The 25,007-nt window shown below is 44.4% G+C and overlaps 1 protein-coding gene across 4 annotated transcripts in view; it reads left to right on the forward strand.

The window, feature by feature from the left end:
- Window positions 1–25,007, forward strand: part of mdga2a (MAM domain containing glycosylphosphatidylinositol anchor 2a) — a 196,811-nt gene that overhangs the window by 108,021 nt on the left and 63,783 nt on the right. For 2 of the 4 annotated variants that reach the window (XM_072699311.1, XM_072699310.1), the window contains exons 7-9: window positions 2,172–2,501; window positions 7,465–7,785; window positions 23,296–23,565. In XM_072699311.1, coding sequence (XP_072555412.1) covers window positions 2,172–2,501; window positions 7,465–7,785; window positions 23,296–23,565 — 921 coding nt within the window. The remainder of the gene's footprint in view (window positions 1–2,171; window positions 2,502–7,464; window positions 7,786–23,295; window positions 23,566–25,007) is intronic. The other 2 variants (XM_072699313.1, XM_072699312.1) reach the window with 1 other exon arrangement.

The raw sequence follows: 25,007 nt of genomic DNA on the forward strand, positions 1-25,007 counted from the left end.
TGCATTATACACACACACATACATACATATATATATATATATATATATATATATATATATATATATATGGATGGACTGACGGATGGACAGAGGGATAGATAGATACATATAAGAATTGTTCTGTATCCCTAAGGATGGAAGGATGGATATTGTTTGATGCATCACTAGGGGAGAGTGCAGCCTTTGAGAAGTCATGCACACCGAAGAGTAGAGTTTCCCTGATGCTAATGATAACAGTGCCATTCTATTATTTATTTACTTGGCAGTTGCTCTCTTTCCATTGCAACTTATCAAACCATCCATGCAGAGAGGGAGATATAGATTGATGGTCGGTGTTCAACTCTGAACAATCTGCCGTCCTGGTATAAGAATCAATAACGACTATGTTGGGGCTTAGTACACCTACAGCTGCTATTTGGCATCTCATTCAAAATTCACCATCTTTGGGCAGAAAGGAATTACTCAGGGTTATAGAAGATGTATGTGGGAAACGCGGGGCTGGAGTCATGTGATGCGAGTGGGGGGGTCTGAACGAGTCAAGTGTCCCCTTCATTTGGGGATGGATAGACAGACAGATGGATGGACGGTCGAATGGACGGATGTACAAATAGATAGATAGATAGATAGATAGATAGATAGATAGATAGATGGATGGATGGATGGATGGATAGATGGATAGATGGATGGATGATAGGACAGACAGAGATGGATGGATGGCTGGACAAACAGATAGATAGATATAGATAGATAGATAAATAGATAGATAGATAGATAGATAGATAGATAGATAGATGATAGGACAGACAGAGATGGATGGATGGCTGGACAAACAGATAGATAGATAGATAGATAGATAGATAGATAGATAGATAGAAAGGACAGATGGATAGATAGATAGATAGATAGATAGATAGATAGATAGATAGATAGGACAGACAGGGATGGATGGACAGATGGATGGATGGACGGATGGCTGGACAAACAGATAGATAGATAGATAGATAGATAGATAGATAGATAGATAGATAGATAGATAGATAGATAGGACCGACAGAAGGTTGGACGGACGGATAGATCGATAAAATGGGACCGTGCTCAGCATTTACTTAGAGAACAAAAGTACAGAAGCAAAAGTTTGAGATTGCGAATTGAAGCATGTAGCATAGGGCCCGGAATTGGGAATTTTGTCCAGGTATCTGATCCACAAATCATCAAGGAATCAGATGATGAACATAAAGGAAAAGCCATTTATTCAAAAGACATTCATTTGAGTTTCCACATGAGGTAGTGGGATCAGGCATCAGGGTTCGGTTTTGTTTTCTAGGGCCGAGAGAATAACAATGCTGACTCTTATAGGACAGGTAATAAAATTTAGGTGATGTGAATGAATGGGCTTGTGGCCAAGCATCATCCGCAGCCACACAAACTTACGTCCTGGAATAACAAACAGGTGCGATGCCTCATAGCAAACACCTGACTCACCTCCTGAGACGGACACTCGCTGTGTACTTATGTGTAGGAGCCCTGGAAATACACATTAACACATCCCTTGTGTTTGCTTTAATCTTAGCCTGAGTGCTTCAGGCTCTGTCCGTTTATCTTTCTGACAACTTTGGAGGAACCAGAAGTGCCCAGCCAGTCTGTGCATTGAAAAATCACCCAGCACGGACTTGCTGTGTGCCAAGAAATTTAAGAAGGAGAAGTGACAGCAGTGAACTGAAGGCATGACCCCCTTACTTTAATTGATTAATCACTTTTTTATCTCTAAGAACCATCAAGAAGAAATTTACCACGACAGGTGACAACAAGACTGATTCCCTAAAGTATGATACGAGCCTGTATTCACTCCTTCCAGAACATCTGCCGCAAGCCACACATGGCCACAATGTCGCTCGTCTCCTGTCGTTTTGATTTCTGTCACTTAATGCCAAATAAACTTATTATAATGCAGCTATGAGGAACTTCAAGAAAACCCTATAATGTGAGGGAACATTTTCTTCTAATTTTATTGTATGGCTGTTGATAAAAGGGTCTTTTATGCAGTGGTGCTGGTTCTTCACGTTAATTGAATCTGTCCCGGGAGAGATGTGTGTGGAACCATTGAAATCTGAATTCCAAGATAATTCTGCAATTTCATTAATAATGGAGTACAATTCTCTTTGTCCCTACAGCACTGAAGAAAGGTCGTTTCTGGATCACCCCGGACCCCTACCACAATGATGACAACATCCAGATCGGCCGTGAGGTGAAGATCTCCTGCCAGGTGGAGGCCACTCCTCCAGAGGAGCTGATGTTCAGCTGGCTGAAGAATGGGCGAGCGCTTCGCAGCTCCGAGCGGATGGTCATCACCCAGACTGACCCGGACGTCTCACCGGGAACAACCAACTTAGACATCATCGACCTCAAGTTCACAGACTTTGGCACCTACACCTGTATGGCCTCGCTCAAGGGAGGGGGCATCCCAGAAATCAGCATCGATGTCAACATTTCCTCCACCACTGGTGAGTACCAGTTAACCCTCAGCCCTGGGTAACCCAACCCCCCGATCCTCAAACCCATTTTTATTTTTCCTCTGCTTTCCGAATGTAACACGCCTGGTCAATTCTGATCTGTACTCCACACAGCAAGCAGTGAGGAGCCGTCACTCAGTAAATCAGATTTCGACAGGAGTGCTTTTATGCAAAACACTATTAATTGGGATCCAACCATGCATTCAGTACTAAGTGGGGTTTAATCGAGGTGGATGTTTTAATGCATGTTATACTCGCAGAGCTTTGAAAGTGTACGATTAATCACTATTTGACTCCTGTAATACTTCTGTGTTGTATTCTATGATCAGTACTTTCTATGCCTCTGAGCATCGCTGCTGCAAAAATTATTCCATACGTAATTGCTGCTGTTTTTTCATTTTATTCTTTTTTTTTTTCTCGTAATGCTTGAAAATTTTAACCGGATTTTTGAAGACTACAGGAAAATGTTTTGTGATGTTAAATCAAATATAGGATTTCAGGATACGTTTTCCTCCGGTACTCTTTTGCGGTTAGAACAGACATGGGTTGGGTGAGAGGTGGGTAGTGAATTAATGAAAAGGTCAGTGGCTGCTCATGGAAATAGAGAAACGCAGGGGCGATTTGTGGAGAAGCTGACCTTAAGCCATCCGTGATTATATTTTGATTACAGGCCAGCCAATTTTCAGGTATGCCAGCTTACCTAACCCAGTTCCTTTCTTGGAATACATAACGATACACTAGCCCTCTGAATGCTTTCTCTCTTTCTTTAAAAATTGCCGCAGCAAGATTCCCCCTTTAAAATGCACAGTATGGCTGATACAGACATACAAAGCTAATTCTGATTGTGAATAATAGACTCCGCCCTGGAGACCAGCTCAATCCTATCTGCTGTGCTTTAGCTGTCGAGGTTCTTATTGAAGGACTGAAGCACAAATACCTGATGCGTGGCCAGATTACCCATGCAGGACAAGGTCGATATGTGCTTTCCAGTTTGTATGTGGGGTGTACCCATACCAGACATCTTTGAAAGCCCCACTGCAATTGAGCATCATAACATACAACCGGCATATTGCCATGGAAACCTGGGCTGCCCCATGAGCAGGATAGAACGTCTGTGGAATAAGGGAACTCTGGAAGGTAGAGGTAGGAGACAGGATTGAGGGAGCCTCGCCTGAATTATAACGGATGATCTGGTTAATCAGTTAGCACATGTTCTACATGCAAATGCTGACAGCTCATCTCACGGAAGGTTCACCCTTTATTACAACCTCTCCTATTCCAGAAAGCCAAAATCTGCGTATGTAGGTGCTGAGCACTGAGTCACCACAGGAGTGAACTGGCCCAGGATTCTCTGTTGGTTTTTTTTTTTCCGAGTCATACTGCTGCTGTGCAAATGGCAGTCAAAGTGGCGTCGCGTACCGTGGAAACGCCGTGCTTGGCGTTCACAGCAGGACAGCCATTCCCAGTGTTTGTATGTACGCACAATTAGCAAGAGGTTACTTTAAGAAGGCTTGTCACACCTGCATTTGTTTTTTGGTGTTTACCTTTAGGTAATATTGGCTTTTCTTTGAATGCGTGTGCTTTCTTTGTCTTGGTAAGTAACCAAGTGTTAGCACTAGAGAAGCTGTTTTCACAGGAGAATATCTTCAAGTTTCGAGGTGTTTCATTAGCTGTTGTAATAATCATATTGGCCTCTGAGCTTCATTTCACTCAAGTAATTGGTATGATATTCCGAGGCGACTCTCCAAATTTCTTAAAATTTACCCAATAGGGGGAATTTTCTATGTGTGTTCCTAGTTAGATGTTCCAACAGGTCATACTGTATAATATAAGTTTGTATACTCATTAAACATGGCCAAGCAGCCAATCAGATTTCAGCAGCCTATAATTACCGTTGTATATTTGATTTAGAAATTACAGAAATTTTGAAGGTTGTCCACACGTTTCACCCAATTTATTAACCACTCGATTGTTTCAGTCATAATATGGGTCAAAGGACCATGAACACTTGTTTCACCGTCCTACAGATTTGGCCTAAATATAATGCAAAGCTTCACCTTTTCTTAACGGGAAAAAATGCAATAAATCTTCATATTAGCCTGAGAGCTAATATATCCAAATGGCTGATCACACAAAAGCAGGGGTTTTGTAAGAGATAGCTACTTCATCAATGGCAGCGTTTAATTATTACATTACAAGGTATCATTTATCAAAGGGCTCAGACGTAGCTGCACATTTTCTAAACCAGGAGGTGCAGGATTTTCGTTCATTTCTCATACATTTTCTGTAGTCTGATTTTTCCAAGTTGAACATATACTTTGAACTTATTGTGCTCGCTTATATTGCTTATTGCCTTCAGCTTACTTCCACTTACACGTATGGCCATATCTAAATAATGTGTTTTGCCCTTTTCCACACATCAAACTTCAACCCAAAATTGTGCTCTTTCAAGTTATCGCTATGGCCGCTGCCTGAATTGCCTTTAAGTTATCTAGAAACACGCAGGCTTTGATGTATATTTTAAAGCTCTGCACTTTGACGCCCTCAAAAAATGGTTACATCGTGTGACATTGTAATTGCCATAATTCCCGGGCTTCTGTAATTGAATAACAGCCACCCCAGAATATTCATTATCCTGTAATCAGCTGGTCGGATTCTGCTACCTTCCATACCGCGTTCTGTCTTGGCTCCTTCCCGCGCATCTCCGGGGGCACGGTCGTAATCTGGATAATCACTTTGCCATTTCCACCACACTTGCCCATTATAATACTGCCGTGCAATTTGCTGTTCAGAAATTCCTCTCATGGTAATAAGCCAAGCTGACTGCCATTGGGCCTGATTAAATCGCCGCTTGCTTATAGACTCGCTGAGGGGCTCCGCTGGGAAAGGACAGGAACTCCACCGGAGTTTAGGGCGCCGCTCACCCTGCATTTATTATCAGCTCACCATCCTGCATATTCTCCATCTGATTCATTTAGAAAATTTACTTTTCACTTATGCAAAGAGGAACTACTGTAAAACTATACTTCGATTCATGTAGTATGTACTGTATGCATCGAAAGTTATTTATAGACCGGCTGTGGTCTTGGATCCAAACACAGAAGACCTATTTTACTCTCAATTCAGAGAAAGAGTAAGTTATAATATGGAAATTATTATTTTTTGCTTATGGTTCATATTCTTTCTTTTAGGAAAAAAGCTAATCAGAGCTTTCTATGCTTAATTTATATTGATCTGTATTAACTGTTACTTTTAAGAAATTACATCAATGTGCAGAGCTGAGCACAAAATACATAATTCCAAACACATAATTCCAAAGTACTGAGTACCTTCTGAGTTTTTTATTATTGCCAAGCCTTTGGCGACGTTTGCCGTCAATCCCTTTCCCTTCTGCGAGGCAGGGATCGGATGTTTCTCCCTTGAAAAGAATTGAGACATGATTGCATCAGGCTGGCAGGAAGGTATCCGCCTCTAACAGTCTGGGAATGAGATCTTAACAGGCCTTAGCTCCTCCCTGGCTGCCATAAGGCAGACGATGTGCTGGACGGATTGGGATGGACCTTCTCCCGGCTCCCAACATGCCGACCTTGCTTGACATGTCACGCGCCATGTGACATGCCCAGAACCTGGCCACTGACCCCCATCCCCATTGGAAGGAGGGTGTGAGTACCCTCCTACTGGTGATTTGCTACCCAATGGGAGCAGTGCTATCTAGGAATGAAAGGAAGGACCCTTTTGTTCATGTAGAAGCTGAGCTGGATGGGGATAAGTGTTGTTTTTGTATCGTACATACAGTAACATTTTAGGTACTGTAAGCTATAAATGCTCTGTTATGAAGAAAAATCAAAAATATCTCAATATCAGAGAAAAGGCAACGAGCACCAGTGTCTTAATTATGGATTCCATTATCATTAATGGATAATGGGCCACCTAAATTATGAGTAACGACTGCTGAATTTCTGAGCGATTGAGTCACCATGGTTACCGCACATGACTATCAGAGCGGAACTTTTTTTCAGTATGTGTGTTATGTGATATCAATTGAGAAGGTGAGTATCCAAGGTTCACGTCCTGTAAATCAGGAGCTGCGCCACCAGCGGCCTGCCCTGCAGTCTAGAAAAGTCTGGCGGAACATGCAGGCCCCGGAGGTGTCCACGCTGCCGGCACTAAACAGGGAATCTGCCGTGGCAAACACAGGCAGACCCAGGGGCCTCTAAGTACACCCTTCTTAGGTTCAGATCCCCTGCCACAAAAGACAGGTTTGTTTCGCCATCTGCATGTCCCCTCGCTATTGTTTTTTCAAACTATCCCCAATGAAGCGAAGAGTGAGGGAAGCTGAGGAAGATGCATAGGCCAGCAGCAGGCATGAGCGCCTAGAGACTCCCTCACACGATGTGGAGGTGAGCGGTGACAACTGAACCTCGACGCCGAGCCGCGTTCACGCCCTGTGGGTGGCTCTCTGCTCCCAGAGACACATCTCACTTCCTGCTGCTCTACCTGAAGGTAAACAGCCATGGAGGACGTCATCCAAGAGGCCACGCCTGCGTTCTAATAAAGCAGCCATACTTTCATCGTGATCAGAAAGCATGGAAATGATTAGATCCCTAGCTCCTTGTTTTTTTGTCCTATTCTGTGAGGATATTCTGCACACGTTGTTCACAGTTTGTTTCAGTTGCGAATATGAGCCAGTGAAACACATTTTTAAATTACAGGTTTTTCAGTGTTCCTTTGGAGTTCAATGCAACAATTCAAGGCCTTCTAATCCTAAGTGCCAATTATTCAACATTGACCATGTGGAGACATTGATGTGGGTTGCTCATAATGTACTGCATTGTTAAGACTGAAAGAGCCATACTAACTGTCCAATCGCCCCCTACCTACAGGGCCCGGGGCAGACAATGAGCTTGGCCATTGTGGAGACTCCGCCATTTCACTTGCTAGAGCCCCATATCAGTTCCTCCTCTGTTTTTTTCTTTCTTAGTTCCCCCGAACCTGACAGTCCCGCGTGGGAAGTCCCCCCTGGTGACCCAGGAGGGCGACACGGTGGAGCTGCAGTGCCTTGTTTCAGGAAAGCCCAAGCCCATCATCCTGTGGTCCAGGGCCGACAAGGAGGCGCCTATGCCGGATGGGAACATGCAGTCGGAGAGCTACGACGGTGTCCTGAGGATCGTCAACGTCTCCCGGGAAATGACGGGCTCCTACCGCTGCCAGACCAGCCAGTACAACGGCTTCAATGTCAAGCCCCGGGAAGCTGTCGTGGAGCTCATCGTGCAATGTGAGTAACGCACTTTGGTGGACACGGTCACAAGGGCGGCGCTCTTCCCACATCCGGACAGATTGCAGGCATGTGAAGGAGAGGAGTGCGTCAAGCAAAGAGCACAGCTTGAATTGTTTCGTTCAATATGCAATGGTTCATGATGATGATTAATGGCTTTGGCATGACCACTGTGGACAGGTTAGTCGCTTAACTTATGTAAGTAGCTTTGGGTAAAGGTATCTATAAAGCAAAATCATAAATAATATGATTCACGTTAAATAATAATAATTTAATAAGTGTTTTATGGTTTGCAAAGAGGTTTTGTCAGTTTATTTGCAATGGCAAGTTGATAAACCTAAAATGCATGGACCTAAAAGAGTTGATAGTTGATAATCTATAAACGTAAAAATGTGACTGGTGCATGAAATCCACTGGATCATGTGGCATATCTGATCATGCATGTATGTGTGCGTGAACATGGCTGTCATACATCTCAATAGGATGAACTAGTTGTGTTACCTGGAATTTACACTGGTCGTCGGTTCTGTCTTCTGCACTCACCCGTTAAAATATACAACAGGTACTGATCAAGCTTTGAGAGCCTGAAACCATGTTTATAGCCTCTCCCAGAGATCCCCCCCCCCCCCCCCACATACCCACCCACTCCTGAAATGGTGTAGTAATACTGTCCAGTAAAGGCAAAGAGGGATGCTTCAGAAAAAATCGAGGATCCTGGGGGAGCACCTGCACACATCCATACACAGACGCTGTGGCACAGAGGCATGAAGCCCCCCCCCCCCCGCCCATCCCATCTATGGGGAGGGGGGGCAGTTAGGGGAGAGATTGACATGCGGCTTTGCTTTCCAGAATCCGACAGGAATACAAAGCAGTGGCATTGAAATGCAGCTTCCGTATCTATCCGCCCCCCAACCCCCCCACCCACCCCTGCGCCATACCGCGTAACGTGGAGACGGATGAGAGACATGACGCTCGTCTCGGGGGCTGAGGAGAGCGGCTCCATCTGGGGGCTGGCGGGTGGAGCGCGTGCAGATCGCCACAGTGGTGTCAGGGTGGGAGGCAGACGCCTCAAAGCGGAAGTTTGCTCCCTTGGGGTGTCACGCTTCAGAAAAGCTTTGTTGTGTACGCCGACTGTGTCCTGTCAGTTGGTCACTCATCCTACAAAACGGGTTTAGATTTTGGGGCTCATCACCAAATTTACAAAAGCACCATATATGTAAGAATGAGAATACAATCATATTGACCAGATCAATAACTGATTAAACCTTCCTCTTTTTTTATAAAGATTATGTTTTTTTTTGTGTTTCCACTAAATCGGCTCTGGCATGTTTTTTGAAGCAAAATATTTCCAACAACTCCCCATTTTTCCCCATGATTTATTTCTATGCCACCTCTTATGTCATACTGTGGCAGTATTTCACCAGTTTCCAGAGGGGTGTAAGGCATTTTCCCATCAGAGGGGCTTTAAAGGATGTGTCTTTCAGCCTCTCCATCATGCAGAAGTCTGCACTTGGAGAACCCATCCATGTTTTGTTGCATGTGCCTCTCTGTTCCTCATTAGACAATCCCCTCTTGTTAGCCTTGGCTGGAGAATTGGCTGTGATCCTTACTCAAAAAATCACTAATTGCGGAAGGTCTTCTCACATATGTCATCCTATGGGACGTGTAGCAGAGAGAGAGAGAGAGAGAGGAAAAGAGAGGGGGAGAGAGAGAAGGAGGAAGGAGAGAGGGGGAGACAGTGAAAAAGAGGGATGGGGGCTCTCCAGGGGGAAAGGGGAAGGATTGCCTGTGAATTCTGTGCAATATTAAACCCCAGATTGACATCTTAGAGTTATAATGGTGATGAAATTAAAAATCTCTCTTCTCCTTTCAGCATAGTCACAGTGCTGATGCCTAAGTACCATCTGTTAACCCAACCCCTCCCACCTGTTTTGGTCAGTGGGTGTTGGGAAAATAAAAAATCCTTAAAAATCGCTCCCCCTCTTTCGTGGAAGATGGGGTTTATAGCATAGGAACTGGACCCAGGTGAGTGTAGGGAGTGGAGTGTATTTTACTCTAAATGCAATTTGATGCATGCCACTCAAAATGGGCACCAATCAGCAGCCGGCCCCTTTGCTGAACATTTGCAGTGATTGGCAGATTTCCGGTCCACATGCGATTATAGCAAAAGTAGAGAACCCGTTAAATTAATCTGGTGCAGCCACCTTTTCGAAATTAGGCTGAGAAACGCGATAAGTCTCCGGGCCACTTTGATGTGTACAAAATTAATTCTCCCATGTAACCCCCCACTTCCCCCAAAAGGTTCAAAGACTGTTACGTAACCTTCTGCCTTGTGAATTTCCACATTAAAGGCCTGTGAATGGCTGTATCTGATAGAGAGATGAGATATCTTTCCTGCCTCACCATGCTTAATGCCAGTGGATCTTAATGCCAAGCAACTATCTGAATTAAACACACTGAAGTCACTGATTGCCATTTTGCTTAGCTAGCTCGCAGGGTTGTAATGTATGTAATGTAACGTTCAGTACAAAATTTTAATTTTATGCTACACACAATGAAATGAATGGATACATTTATTGACATGGGTGGAACCTAAATTCACATAAAAAGCATTATGCTATTTGTAGGTATGAGTTGGTTATTGCTAATGCTTGTTACAATCAGTCATAATTGGCGGTTTGGGAACATTTTGTTTACCCAATAAATCTCACTAATGCTGTTGAGAGCTGTTGATACGACAAACGCTGCCGTTGGCTCTGTTATATCGAAGTATAACATGTCGCTGTAACCGAATCCAACACGCTAACTTATTTGATGCAACATGATCTGACTTTACGTATGACCTGTGCACAGCAGGAACTGCCTCTGCAAGTTAGCATCCCTATGGCATCTAAGGAACTTTTGCCAGGAAATTCAGACTGGCCTAAAAATATCATTACAGCTGTAAGGGTGTTTATCACTACAGATTTGTGACCATACTCAGTAATAAGCATGGGCATAAATTACGGGGGTTGCAGCCCCCCCAATAAACCAAAACCAGCTAATACAACCCCCCCCCGAATAATCATGTTTCCCCCTTAATGGGTGGAGACCTCAACCCCCCCAATGTTCCAGCTAAAGTTACGCCCTTGGTAATAAGAACATGGGATTTAGTTCATTATGATTATGATGTTATATTTTGCATTTATTTCTTTTTAAAATGCGTAAATAAGCGTCTCTTAGGTTTTGTGATTCAGACACATCAACAGATGCAACTAATCCTAATTGTGTTTGTAGTTTTAATAATACGTAATTTCTAAACAACTGTGTTTTCCCTGCTGTACCGAAAATTGCACTGAAAGATGAGCCTAAAACTGAGGTTTGTACGAACCATTAAGTTCATTTTGTGTACTGTTATACCCCTATCAGCTAGTATAGCCCTTTACTGGCTAATTTATTCTCTTTATTGCTGGTTCAGTTGTAACCATGCTATGGACTGCGTACTCTATAAATTGTCATTATGCACCAGTCACCATTTCTGTTGGGAGACAGTCATTCGCAATTCAGAATGTAAGAAATCACTGCAAATGTTGTGACCGTTTTTACGTGCCCGGGGGCTGTGTAGAGCTCAGTGTTTGACATAACACGGTCGAGAAGACATGGAGGCAATATAGTCCCCCAGATACATCGAGGGTGGGATTGACAGAGTGATAGAGCTAATTGCTTGGTCAAAGGGCACGGTTGGGTGGTGAATATGGGGGTGGGGTCACATTGCATTGGAGTCAAGCCAGTTTTCCGCAGGGCCCAGGTTAACAGGAAATTGCTGAAATGGGGCACAGAAAATAATACCAACGCCCCAATGGACCCTCCGGTAAAATGATGGAAGGGTCAGGATGGGTGTTTGCTGCAGAGATCTCTGTAAAGAATTCCTGTAATTTGTTTAGGTAAATTTACCATTGCAAAAAAAGCAAAAGAAATGGAATATATATTCAAGATTTAGTCTGGAAATTAAAGTAAAGGTAATTTTTAATGACGAATTAAGCATTAAAGAAGTGAAAAACAATAGTGCTTTCAAATGAAAATATAAAATTGTACCAGGTTCTGTGCAGGTGATCCTGCAGCTGACACTGCTGAAAACCCTCTGTAGAGGTATTCATCACGTTTATTGGCTGGTCGCATTTTGGGGAAATGCCACCAAAGGCAGTTGCATGGGTAGCTACTTGGACAGGATAAATCCTCGGCTCCAGGAACTGAAAAGGGATTACAGGAAGCCACAGCTGTGGTTCGTTGTGACATCATCAGGCACAGTGTCCAATAAGGGCCAATCATGGGGAAGGGGCTTAACATAGTTTGCATAATACGACATTATATGGCATTCACAGGGCAAAATAACGCTATACATAAAATTTTGAATTTGGAAACGAAACCTTCAGTACTCTTTTATAAACCTTCTGCAAACCTTCTATAATCTGTTCACAGCAAAATCATTTTGAGCAATTATTTAAAAATACAGATTTCAAAAATCAATGTAATTTGGATTAGTGTACTTTTTGCAATGCAAATAAGTTTTTTTTTCAAGGGTGCATGGATGGTTTTGTCAACAGAACCATCTGTTTTCTTGTTTTTTTATTTTAATGATCAGAGTCATCACAATGAGTAAGCACTATGATCAGATGAAATTAAATCAGGGATCATCTTTCTGATTTAGAATTTACATGCTGATCGGGTGAAGTTCTCAGAAATGGGCCGTAGGGCTGGGTGATATGTCCTATTTTCAGAGATTTTCACGATTTTCAATATTTATCGTGGTGTTCTAAAATTCATATACAGAAAACAGTAAAATATGACAGCTGGTTTTGAGTTTTTCTAATTATGATGACCAAATTGTTTTACTAATAGTTGTGGAGTATATGACAGGTATAATGATAAATGAGGCCAACAACAGACTCATACCTTGATGGAATTAGTTTAAAAATAGTGCATTATAACTGTTAATTATGCAAGAAAACAAGTATTCCGGCTATATCATGACACTCACGATATTCAAATGGATGATGATATGCATATTCATAACCACGATATGATATTTTATCGATATATCACCCAATCCTAATGGGTAATATATCAGCTTTACACTTTTCGTTGAATAGTGGGCATAGGTGATGCCCATGAGTTTGCATTATGAAATCTGTATTGATTTCAGGCGAAATAATTCAGTGTCACTAAATCAATTTACACTTCTATACCCAGCTGTTTCGCTGCAGTGTATTAGGGCAACTACCGGGTTGCAAACTTGCCCAATAGGAAGAGGAGTAAGGTATCATTAAACTCAAGTTTAGCCAAAGCAATGTGGTATGTAGCTTTTGATTAGTATTCTGTTATTACTTGACATTTTACAGCTTACTATAGTACAGTGTCTCGACGGGTAACAGCATGGCCTCACATCTCCAGCGTTGTAGGTTCAAGTTCCGCCCCTGGAACTCTGTGTGTGGAGGTCTTCTGGGTACTCCAGGTTCCTCCTAGCATCCAAAAACATGGTTAGGGGAACAGCTGTCTCAATATTGTTCTTCACATGTGACTGAGTATGTTCTTCACCATGTTTGAGTATGTTAGGATGACCAGATAGTCCACAACAAGGAGGACACCTCAGGGAGAACAGGATTTGTAAACTACCATTTCAATTAAAGAGGACCTGTATTCTGGATTGCTGTGTGCTGATTGGCCAGTGTCCTATAATCATCATGCCTGTGTCACTAATGTTAATTAAACAGGTGGATGAATCTTTCTTCAATTAACATGGTAGTTAACAAATCATGCCCTAGCTCAAAGTGTCCTCCCTGACATGGATTATCTGCTGACCATAGAGTATGGACTGGCGTCCTTCCTAGGGATGCATTGCTCCCTTGGCTTTATGGGATACGCTCCAGGCCCCAGGCTGTAATGCTGTACTAGATAAGTGTCCATGGAAGATGAAGAGACATTGTGCTGTAACATTTCATGCACATCTACATGACCACATGACCTTGCGTAGGATAAGCAATTAGTAGATGGATGGATTTCATGTGTGTGTGTGTGTGTATGCTGATTTGCTTTCAGTGTTAGTATTATGTTAGTAGTATTTAGTACTGCCGCTTGATCAGTTTCTTCTTTTTTTTTTTTGTTGCTAGAAATGCTTTTTATGCCAGTGATGAGTGAGGACCTTGGCCAACTCACATTGACCACTCAGCTTTGAACACCGGAAATTGTATGGGGGGGGGGGGGAGCATGTTTTTTTCCCCTGACATTAATAAATAATTAAAAGTGTTCCGAGGCGTCCTGATGAGAGCGGCTTAGCGCTGTCACTGAGGCCTTTAATGAGTGTTCAGAACACAGCGCTCGCTGTGAGAGGAGAAGGCTCCAACACAGCAAATATTTATGTACGGCTGCTGAAAAAAACATGTCCTGTCGGGAAGAAAAAGGATTGGGTCCAAAATCTGTCATCCGGAGGTGAAACGAGTGTCCGGTTCAGTGCTAGTTTTACACTCAGCTGAGAGTAGGCTGTCATAGACCCTGTGTCAAAGCCCTGCAATTTGCTAAGCTGGCAGTCCAGGCTAGCTCTCCACCTAATTAGCAGTGAGCTAATTTATCCCCAGCAGTGTTTCCTTATGCAGATTTGGAGAAAATGCTTCCTTAAGAATAAAGGGGATTAAAAGCCAAAGACAGATTTTAAGAGGATCAGGATGTAACAGTGACAGTAGTAGCAAATGGTGTACACCCACATAACTATACAGTAGAGTTCTTAGTCGTAATATGTTCACGCAAATTTTCAATTGTTGTATATGTAGTTGTGAGTGAATGGTGTGTGAGTGTATGGTGTGTGAGTGTATGGTGTGTGAGTGAATGGTGTGTGAGTGTATGGTGTGTGAGTGTATGGTGTGTGAGTGAATGGTGTGTGAGTGTATGGTGTGTGAGTGTATGGTGTGTGAGTGAATGGTGTGTGAGTGTATGGTGTGTGAGTGTATGGTGTGTGAGTGAATGGTGTGTGAGTGTATGGTGTGTGAGTGAATGGTGTGTGAGTGTATGGTGTGTGAGTGTATGGTGTGTGAGTGAATGGTGTGTGAGTGAATGGTGTGTGAGTGTATGGTGTGTGAGTGTATGGTGTGTGAGTGAATGGTGTGTGAGTGTACAGTATGGTGTGTGAGTGAATGGTGTGTGAGTGAATGGTGTGTGAGTGTATGGTGTGTGAGTGAATGGTGTGTGAGTGTATGGTGTGTGAGTGAATGGTGTGTGAGTGAATGGTGTGTGAGTGTATGGTGTGTGAGTGAATGGTGTGTGAGTGAATGGTGTGTGAGTGTATGGTGTGTGAGTGAATGGTGTGTGAGTGTATGGTGTGTGAGTGAATCGTGTGTGAGTGTATGGTGTGTGAGTGAATGGTGTGTGAGTGTATGGTGTGTGAGTGAATGGTGTGTGAGTGTGCCCTGCGATGAAGTGCCTTATGCCTGAAGCTTCCTGGATAGGCTCCTGACTCCCAATGATCCTGAATAGGACAAATGGCTACAGAACATGTATGTATGGATGGATGGATGGATGGATATGCAGTACATTTAGTATCTCCTGAGTTTCTCCTGAGGGAGCTTCTCAGTGTTCTCCCTGGGTCACACAAGTTTCCTGTAGGTGCTCATGTTTCCTCCTGCAGTCCAAAGACATGCAGTTAGGCAAAATGGTATCTCTGAATTGCCCATAGAGTATGATTGGATGTGTGTGTATTTGCCCCCCCAGGGACAGGCCTCTCATTGAGGGTGTACCCCAGCCTTGTGCCCTTTGCTGCCTAGGATAGCTTGCTGCTCCCCAAGACCCTGACCATGATTAGATGATGGATGAATAGATAAATTGATCCTGTCTGGTTGTCTTCAAGGCCTTGATGTTTATTTGCGATGTTTTGAGGCTGGGTCCTTGCTCACTCTAAGCAGCAATCAGTTGTCCCCGAATACAGTCATTGAAGGTAAAAAGGTCCTTCTACCCTGTCTGAAAAACATGCATGTTCACTTCCCCATGAGAGGCAGGGATTATAGACAGCCTGTGTGGGGATGGGCGATCGTGCCTTTCCGCAAATGTTTCCGTCCTGTTGTTTTTTCATCCTGTACCAAGATACTAGAGCTGCAAATGGTGGGGTGACTGCAGACAAGTTTTAGCTGGGGAAGGAATTACATGCGACGAAGCAAGCAGTTAACATGGCCTCCATTATCTATGCTGAGGGTGTGTCTCAATATCCGGACTTGACCGTTCTTGTGTTCCTGTGTAGCCATTTACGTCATATTCCATAGCTAAAGACCACTGACGACTGAGGTCAGCCAATGATGTTTATAGTAATTAACAGTGACGCAATATTCCTCTCATCTGGGGTTAGACTGCTAAACTTAAAACTCCGTAATTAGCGAAAGGAGGGATAACATTTGAACAGCACTAGTAATAGTCTAATTAACACTGCTAATGCTAATTCATGCCAAACTGTTTTTTTTGGTTTTGTTTTCCGACGATTTTATGTAAAGCATTTGCTCCACCCATGTGATCACAGTGGGTCGTTGTGAGTGTTTTTGCTTAAAGTATAAGTACACTGTGCTTGATATCTCCTGCTGTTACATAACAATTTAAGCCTGGAGTTAGGGGTAATGTACTATCTCTCATGTGTATTATTTCCACAATATCAACAACAAATTAGCATTTTCTTGTGACTAATGGAATATGTAGGTGTGTAGGGACAGCCTCAGGAGCAGTGTGGCTCTCACACGAGGGGCCTGTGCAGTTGGCTATAGACACTCTCTCCTCATTAAAGGTAGTAGCCCTCAGGTCCAGCAGGGCCAGTATCACGGCAGGGATTGACACGAGCTCCCTGCTGCCCTGATCAAATCGCCTGCAGCTCCTTCTATACATCCATTCCACCAATGCGGCCTCACCTTTGTGGACATTCGCCTGCAGGATTTGTGATTTTGGGCACATCAATGCTTCCTTCTGCTTCCTCTCGTTAGCGTTTGCCGAAGACAGCCGCCCCATGTAAACACACCTTAATTAGCCGACTCACTACAGCTCACCCTTGGAGCACGTCCGCTCCAGGCAGCTCCGGAATCTAAGCGGAATGCCCCTAGGGTGAGCCACGCTGTCAATAATCAACGTCCGCCCTCCTGTGTCAGCCGGCTTCCGATGGTAGCTATTTTTAACCTCCGCACAGGTCACGCTGAGGTCCTGTTTTTTTTTTTTTTTATTTCAGCTGACATCATGTCAGCGGAGGCGTGGACGGCGTTTGCATCTTTCGAAGGCATTATCTTCTCATGTTGTTTTAGCGGTGGGTGGGTGTCTGGGCACTAGACAGGACATTGCTGTCTGTTAGGCCTGGCTGCTAGGCAACCAGTGACCCTTTGAAGGAAGGTCTGGAGGCAGTGTTGGTGTTGGCAGAATGGAGGCACTGGGTAACTGTGTGGAAATGGCACGCCGGCCCTCTTCCTGGTTGCCGGTTGGTCCTCGTCACTCCCAGGAACACTTTGGGTTCTGCCACCTTGGCCAAAGACGCGGTACTCATTTTCATACCCCGTCACTTATCCCTTCTATGATTCCCAGTGGCTTAAGCAGCCAATCCCCACTCCAAGACACGGGCGGGAAAAAAAATGCTAAATCCTTGTGGTCTAGGTTGATGTTGGCCTTGGCAGTGTTGCACAAGGACTACGGAGGTTTTTATGGTGGTCCCAGAGGAGGATGTGCCCTGTCTGAATGCATGTATGTAATTTTCTGCAATATCCACACTCTGACTCCAGCCTGGCTCCAGCTCCTGCCTCTCCTGACAAGTGCAAATTTGAAATAGCGCAGTTTAGCCTCAGACCACTGAAGGGCTAATTATTAATCTTTTGGCTCCTAGTATTCTGCCATCTGGTTCCGGGACAAACTGAAGCCCTGAGATAGCAGAGGATGGGGGGTGGGGGGGGGGGGGGGGGGGGGTGGTTCACCGAGGCTGTTATCTGTCGATGTGTGCTTTGTTTGATTTTTTGTTTAGTGAGATGGGGGGCAGTGTGGGGCAAGTGGGGTGAATTTCAATACCACCTTCAAGCCAATAGACTAAATTACCAGTTTAAAATATTCTCCTTGTGTGTTTTTGACGTGGAGCCTAATGATGACTTTGGTGTATGCCGTGGAAAGGTGGGCCTTTTTCATCTTGTGGAGTGTATGTGGGGGGGGAGGGGGGGGACTGAAAACACTACAAAGTCGCCACCCCAGCCTCTATTATGACCTGCGGGGGTGGAGAGAAATGGAAGGTGTAGATGGCATTTTCCTGGAGAAGGTGCTCTTGGCAGGAGAGGTGAACCGCTGAGTGGCCAGCAGGGAAGACGCTCAGGTCAGAAGTGCCATAGCTAAAAAAAGCTCCCGAAGCTGTACAGGGCACTTTCAGGGGGGCCAGTACTTTATAGGGGCCCCGATATCTAACGTTGGGGACCCCACTGAAAAAAATCTACCCAGGGGGACCCTGTCGGGTCTCCAAGGTGGGGGGCAGGAATTCTAGCTACACCACAGTCCTCACTAACTATGTGCCAGCTGCTTATTGAGTGGAGTGTTACGGAGATTGGGAAGCCATGCCAGGTAGCTCCGGGCGTGAGCAGGGTACGCACTTAACAAGCCACACAAACAAAAATCAGTGTTAGAGAGTGTTAGTGTTTTTGGGCTGTGGGAGGAATCCAGAATGCCCACAGAAACATGAGGAGACCATGCAAACTCCACACACAGAGTGGGGTTGACATTCAGACCTCTAATCCTGGAGGTTACCTTCTGGGACAGATCACCTAGATGGAAATGGAGTTTCTCTAACAAAGAGCACTGTGAAGATCAGTCTAGTGCTTTAAAAAAAAGAATTCCATCCCAGCATGACTGTTCTCATGGTCACGACACCTCTGCACGGCGTCACCAAACCCGTGAACACACGCTGCTGTCCTGTGACCCCTTTGCTCTATTGGAGATTCCATGGGGACCGCATTAATCAGTGACATTCCAAATTCTTTGTTTGTAAAAATACAGCTTAATTCTTATTAAAAATCTGTGATTTCACTGCAAATAAGCATGGCACTACATGCGTGTGTTTGAGGGGGGTGGTCATGTGTTACAAAGCCCCTTACATCTTTAAATCGCCCCAAGACTGGTGTCGGAATAGATTGGGGCTTAAGGTGCGGAAACGCAGCAGCGCTCCATGCCCTGAGGGGGCGTCCTGTTAGCATTGGTGCTCTCTGAGACCAGATTGGTTCCTGCGCTAATGGGCTGCTCTCTTCCCCCGAAATACGCGCCGCTTTATTCTAGGAACTAATTCCAGTTTTGCTTAATAAGTGCAGAGAACCAGGGTTGGAAATACTCTCATGTTTTCCTAACATCCAGATGAAACCAGCTTGTTGGTGTGGTAGCTGAATAATGCCTCACATTATATCTGTGCTGTTTTAGAAAAACAGTCCTTTGGTTAAAATAAGCCCCAAATAAGCCAGCGGATCATCCTTAATATGGCTGAGCCGACGGAATAATCCATCCATCCATTCCCAGTAACGATCATCCAGTGTTGGGTGGGGGGAGAACCCAAAGTCTGTCCCAGGAAGATCAGAAGATCTGAGCATGGAATATATGCGCACGCACATATACAGACACGATTTTAGAGACACCGATGCATATCCCCAGGAGAAACCTGAAAGCTCCTCATAGATGAGGTCATAAATTCATGGAAAGATGAAGCTCCCCCTGCCTAATGAGAATATCGATATCACCCAAATCTAACATCCCACCAGAAACAACAGGTCATGAAACTAAACTTTATTTGATCGCCAAAGGGACCCTTTTGTTATGCATCCCGTATCTGCCTTTAAAAATTCAAATCTCTAGCGTGCAGAAAAGCGGCTGCTATTTGAAATCACATTCAGGGCCTGCGTGCTGGAGTCGGTATTTGCCCCGATTCATGAGAAATCCTCAGCGCCCACCTTCATTTGCTGGGCATTAAGTCCTGTAACTTCCTGGCCATTTTATTACACGTCTAAGCTGATGTATGAACCTGACGGCGGCCTTTCCTCGCTCCGGCGGATCAATGTTTAAAGCATCTCCTGTTAAGAAGTTATTACCATTCATCAAGCCAGATGTCTCGTTAGTCAAAGGGAGCCGCGGTTAATCTGTTTCGCGGGAGACCGGGGTGGGAGTGATGCGCAACACATCATCGCCGACTCCCGGATCCGTTTTGGGCTTTGCCGTTACCTCTTATTGTCTCTGAATTAAAGAAATGCCAAGGGGTTTTACAAAGGGACTTGCTAGCTAGATGGCTCAAGTCCTTTTAGAAGTTCACAGAAATCAGGGAAAGACTGTTTAAAGTCAGATGGGTGGCTGATAGGGGAAAGTATCTCAGCATGCGCTCGCAGTCTCAGCTCTGTTTATCGTGCTTGTCTGTCAGTCATCCAGGGCTCACACTCCCTCCCCCAGCTTGTCTAGGGCTCCAGCTCTTTGGGAAGGAAGCCGCTTTAAATAGCTCAATCAGGAAGCATAGGTGTGTTTATTTAAAGCAAAATGCACCTGAGAGGTGAAAGCCTGGGTTGTAGTTATGCACCCCCCCCCCATCAGCTTTGACCTACTTGGTCTCCTCCATATTAGTTACCGGTCATACACCAAGATCTGGAGACAGCTACTAATGGACCAGATCCGGCTAATGCCTGCTCTGAAGGGGACGGAGGCCCGATTTGGGACGGCACAAAAGGCCATGCTTAAAGCCGAATTTTTCCTCGGAATTAGAGGAATGGGGTATGTGTCCTTCCGTGAAATTCAAAATGAAAGTAGCCCAGTGAGGCGTGAGTTTAGCCGTCAGCACCGTCCTCGCTCCGTTTGCCCAGAAAAGGCTTCATTTGTCTTTTTTTTTTTGTTTACAATCCCCTCCCATGCCTTTTATTCATTTATTTATTCATTTATTCTACCCATCAGAAGAGTTATATGGAATTAGTGAAAGCCAGTGCCACAGAACAGTATCCTGGCATAAAAAGACGGCATTAATCGACCTTTGTGCCGGAATCATCCTTGTATTGTTGTTGTTACTCCATTGCTTAAGTTTGTGCATAAATCCAAGCAGCTGACAGATTTACTCATTCAGACAGCCAAACATTTCACTGTTATAACTCAGGTTAATACTACCCAGGGTGTCCCTGTGCATTATGGGATAGGTTCCAGGCTCACCATGACAATATGCTAGACAGACAGGTATTGAGGATAGATGGATGGATGGTGCATTGAATGATTGGCCTTGGTCACTTGGAAAAAGGTTAAAATGGCAATCTTGTACTATGATTATTGGCGATCTTGTAGTATGATTATCCTGTGACAGGTCATGACATTCAGCATAACACATGAGAGAGCACATGGTCCATGTGTTCATGGGGATCATACTCACAGACAAGCTTCAAGTGGTTCTCCACATCAATCCACCTTCCAAAATAATTATGGGTAGCGGGGAGTGTCTTTTCATTAGTCCTAATTGCGCTCAAATTTATTGATCCCTGCGAAAAAGAAGAACACAGTAGTGCAGTTAATTTTGGTGTCACATTATTATTGCTGAACCACCGGTGCCAATGGAGTATAGCTCCTCTCAGAGACTACTGTAAATTTTTCCCAAATGGGGGTTTTAATCCATACATCTCATCTAATGAGATTTTCACAGCAGGGCCTTCGTGAGCATGTAGGGGATTCTAGGAAATACAGGAAATGAGACACCCTGGGTGGGATGGCAGTCGATCACACGCTGGGAAATTTACAGACACCTATCACCAGCCATTTTTGGATTGTGGTGGAAGGAGGTAGCCCATATAATGACAGGAAGAGCATGTTAACGGCACACGGGGGGGTCAGATCCCTCAAGCCTGCAGGAGTGACGCTATAGTGTTAACCTATAAACTACTGTGGCTTTTACTGGCAATAAATAAATAAAATAAACAGAACTTCCTATTGTTCTGTAGCTCAGATGCACAGTATGAGGTCGTCATGACAGCAGCAATTGAAGATTCTGACAGGTGTCAGCCAAGTGATAGTCACTCCTCATATCATGCTTCCCAAGGGGGGGACAGGCCACCGAAAATGCATAACGTGCCACCTAATGGGTGTCGAACGAGGTTGAAGAAGTCACACCACGAGCCCTGGGGGGCTGCCTTGTGTAATATATCCGCCCATTGCCTGTGGGAATCAGCTGTAGTCACTGGTATGTTTCACGCCTGGAGTGGTGAAGCCTGAAAGATCGATGTGACACCTGGCCTCCCAGCCGAAGAGGCCGACATGCTTGGGAGGCCACGGCGAAGACCTAAGGGCAGCCCCAAGCCAGGCGTCTTCTACCGAGAGTCATTTATCACAAACACATTCCTCCAGATTATGGTGAAAATGCAAAACCTCATTAGCGTTTCCTTACATAACACCTCTCCACCACTGCCCCTCGAGGTGGCTATTTTTCCCTCTTTTTCCTCCGTACGGTGGAGCTTCATTTAACACCATCCAGGGTGGTGCTGAAGGGAAATGCTGGGAACGGGTGGGGGGGCTGCTGCTGCTTCAAGCACCAGTGCCCCCCCCCCCCTATTTTCCACTAGGTAGTCTGTAGCTTGGTGGTGAAAAGATTCCCCAGGGATCTTGCAACCATCAGAAAAGATGATCTGCAATCTGGTGTTATGCTGTGATTGTTCTTTGTTTGTATGGCCTTTCATTAACATATGACTATTTTTATTAATCAGAATTTAAGTTGGTGGGACGTTGTTTTCTTCTTCCTATTTTTCCACTTGTAAATAGATGCTGGTAAATCGCTCGTAGCCTTGTATGTCTATTAGTGTTGGCTCTTCAGTATTTTTGCCCACATAGACATTGATGAGCCCCACTTTGCTCAGTGAGGCATTGCTTTGTAAAGTTCTGCAGATCCAGCCTGTCTGTGTTGTGTTATTTTAAAACATTGGACAGTAGTTCACTGAAATACAAGTGCTACGGTACAATAAGTAATGTTTTACTAAAGAATTTATTTGGCTGGTACAACCCTGATGTTTCCCAGATTCCCACAGCAACTGTATCAAATTTCTTTGGCCAGATGAATGGAATGAACTGTACAAGTGCTAGAAATTCATTACTATGCATATCCTGTTCTGTGCGTATATTTTCCTTTAATTGATAAAGCAGTAAGAAGCATCTATGAAGTGGTCTGGAGTAATTAATACCAAGATAGGAGTAAGTATGGTGCAAAAGTGCCTACAGTTGTAATGTATATTTTTGGTGATCTGAATAGATGAATTTTTATAGGCATGCTCATTAAAAATTACTTGTATCTGGCTGTTTCAATATGAAGTACAGAGGTTTTGTGGGTCTGACAGTTGAGTTGAGAAGTCTCAACTCTATTATATAACAGTGTTCTGAGCTCAATAATGTCTGCTGAGTTGAGAAGTGTTGAGTTGTGGGCACCCGCATAGAGATAAGTAGTAGTAAATAAACTCAATATGCACTCATCTTGATGACTTCGTCTTTCTGCCCCTTCTGCTGCAGATCCACCCACCGTGGAGCCGGTTTTCACTGAAATCCGTCAGGGAATCAGCCGCACCTTTTCCATGAACTGCAGAGTTCTGCGGGCACACCCCCACAAGGTGCTCAAGTACGAGTGGAGGCTGGGGAACCGCGTTCTGAGCACCGGCCTGGTGGACTCCCGCGACGAGACTGAGTACAATGTGAGGAGCCTGAATCGCGAAGGTTATGGGGAGTACACCTGCGACATCAGCAACGAGGCCGGAGCCGGCCGCTGCAGCTTCCTGGTCACAGGTAAGAGCCGCAATCCGACTAGCGTTCAGCCACAAACTGCAGCACCTACTCAACAAATCTTCTGCTCTTTAGAGAGGTTAATTATCCAGGAATTTTGACACCTAAACTGCCATGTTATTTTACTCTCCGTACACCATAAGTTGTACACATATGCTTTAGTTATGGTGAGGCTGGGAAGGTGGAATGCAGATGTCCTGGGGCAGGCTAGGGCAAGGCAAAAAAAATAAAATTAAGCGATGACCCCAAGAATATGCCCCCTGAACCAGATGGTGGGTTCCCCACGCAGAGAAGTCCCACCCTAAGGCCAATGCTCTTCTGTTATGTTATACTAAAGCTAAAACCGCCCTTTCTTTCGTTCCTTTTCACTGATATTCAAAGCCCATCTCCGCTCTTATACATCTAATATGGTCACCATTACACATCTCACTCGCATGTCACATGCTTCTGCTCACCATCCAATTGGGCGCAAGTCTTACAAACGGTTCTGGAAACCCAGAACTCCCACAACCCCCCTTGTCTTACATTTGGCAAACGTGTCAATAGCTAAACAGGAAACTCAGCTTGTTCTATAGGCAACGCTTTTTATTCTGAATTCCGATATTATCATTGAGCTATTCCACTCTTTTTTGTTTATTCAAGGTATAGGCCTATAGTTATCTGAAAAGCGTGAGGAGAAAAGGTAAAGCTCAGGCTGGCCGCTTTAATAAAATGCATTTACTGTGGGATTCACATCAGTGCCTATAGACTGAAGCGTTCGTAAACACAATAAGCTCCTTATCATTTAACAAAAGACATGGCGCAGTTTGTTGCTTATGAATTATATAAGAAGCAAAAATACAACAGACTGTTTTTTTCAAGAGGTTGATAAATAATATGGTGGGTGGGGGGGGGGGTGATGTGGGATTGATAGACAGACATTGAAAGATTAAAGAGTATTTTTGCATTCTTGGTACAGTATGCACACGTGACAGGAAAGCGCGTCACTCCCATTAGTGCTATTTGAAGAATGAAAAAGGCATCACTGGATCCCACTTCTGTACCATTCCTCTTTTTTCTCAAAGTCTAGGGACTCGCGGCGCTTCCTGCTAATTGGCGGTAGTGAGTTTTCCTGACACGCGACCCTGAGCATTTAGCTAAGATTGGCGGCCCGTTTTGCCGCTTTGATTTCGTGCCGCTTCGTAAGTGGCCTGGCTCCTCTCCTGGTACACCCTTTTTTTTCCCCTTCCAGGATACCAAAATGTTTGGCCGCCATTTAATATTCATAATAAAGAATCCCAGATGGTCCGTGAGGCATTTTCAGGGCACCAGAGGTAGTAGATGAAGGCGGGAGGCTGGTACCCGATTTTGGTGGCTTCTGGAGATTTCCTTCCCTCCAGTCATTTACTTTGCATCAGTAATTTCCCACCATGCACAGCAGGCCTCTGAAAGGATTATATCACTAA

Source organism: Paramormyrops kingsleyae, chromosome 14 (assembly GCF_048594095.1).
Source record: "Paramormyrops kingsleyae isolate MSU_618 chromosome 14, PKINGS_0.4, whole genome shotgun sequence".
NCBI classification, from domain to species: domain Eukaryota; kingdom Metazoa; phylum Chordata; class Actinopteri; order Osteoglossiformes; family Mormyridae; genus Paramormyrops; species Paramormyrops kingsleyae.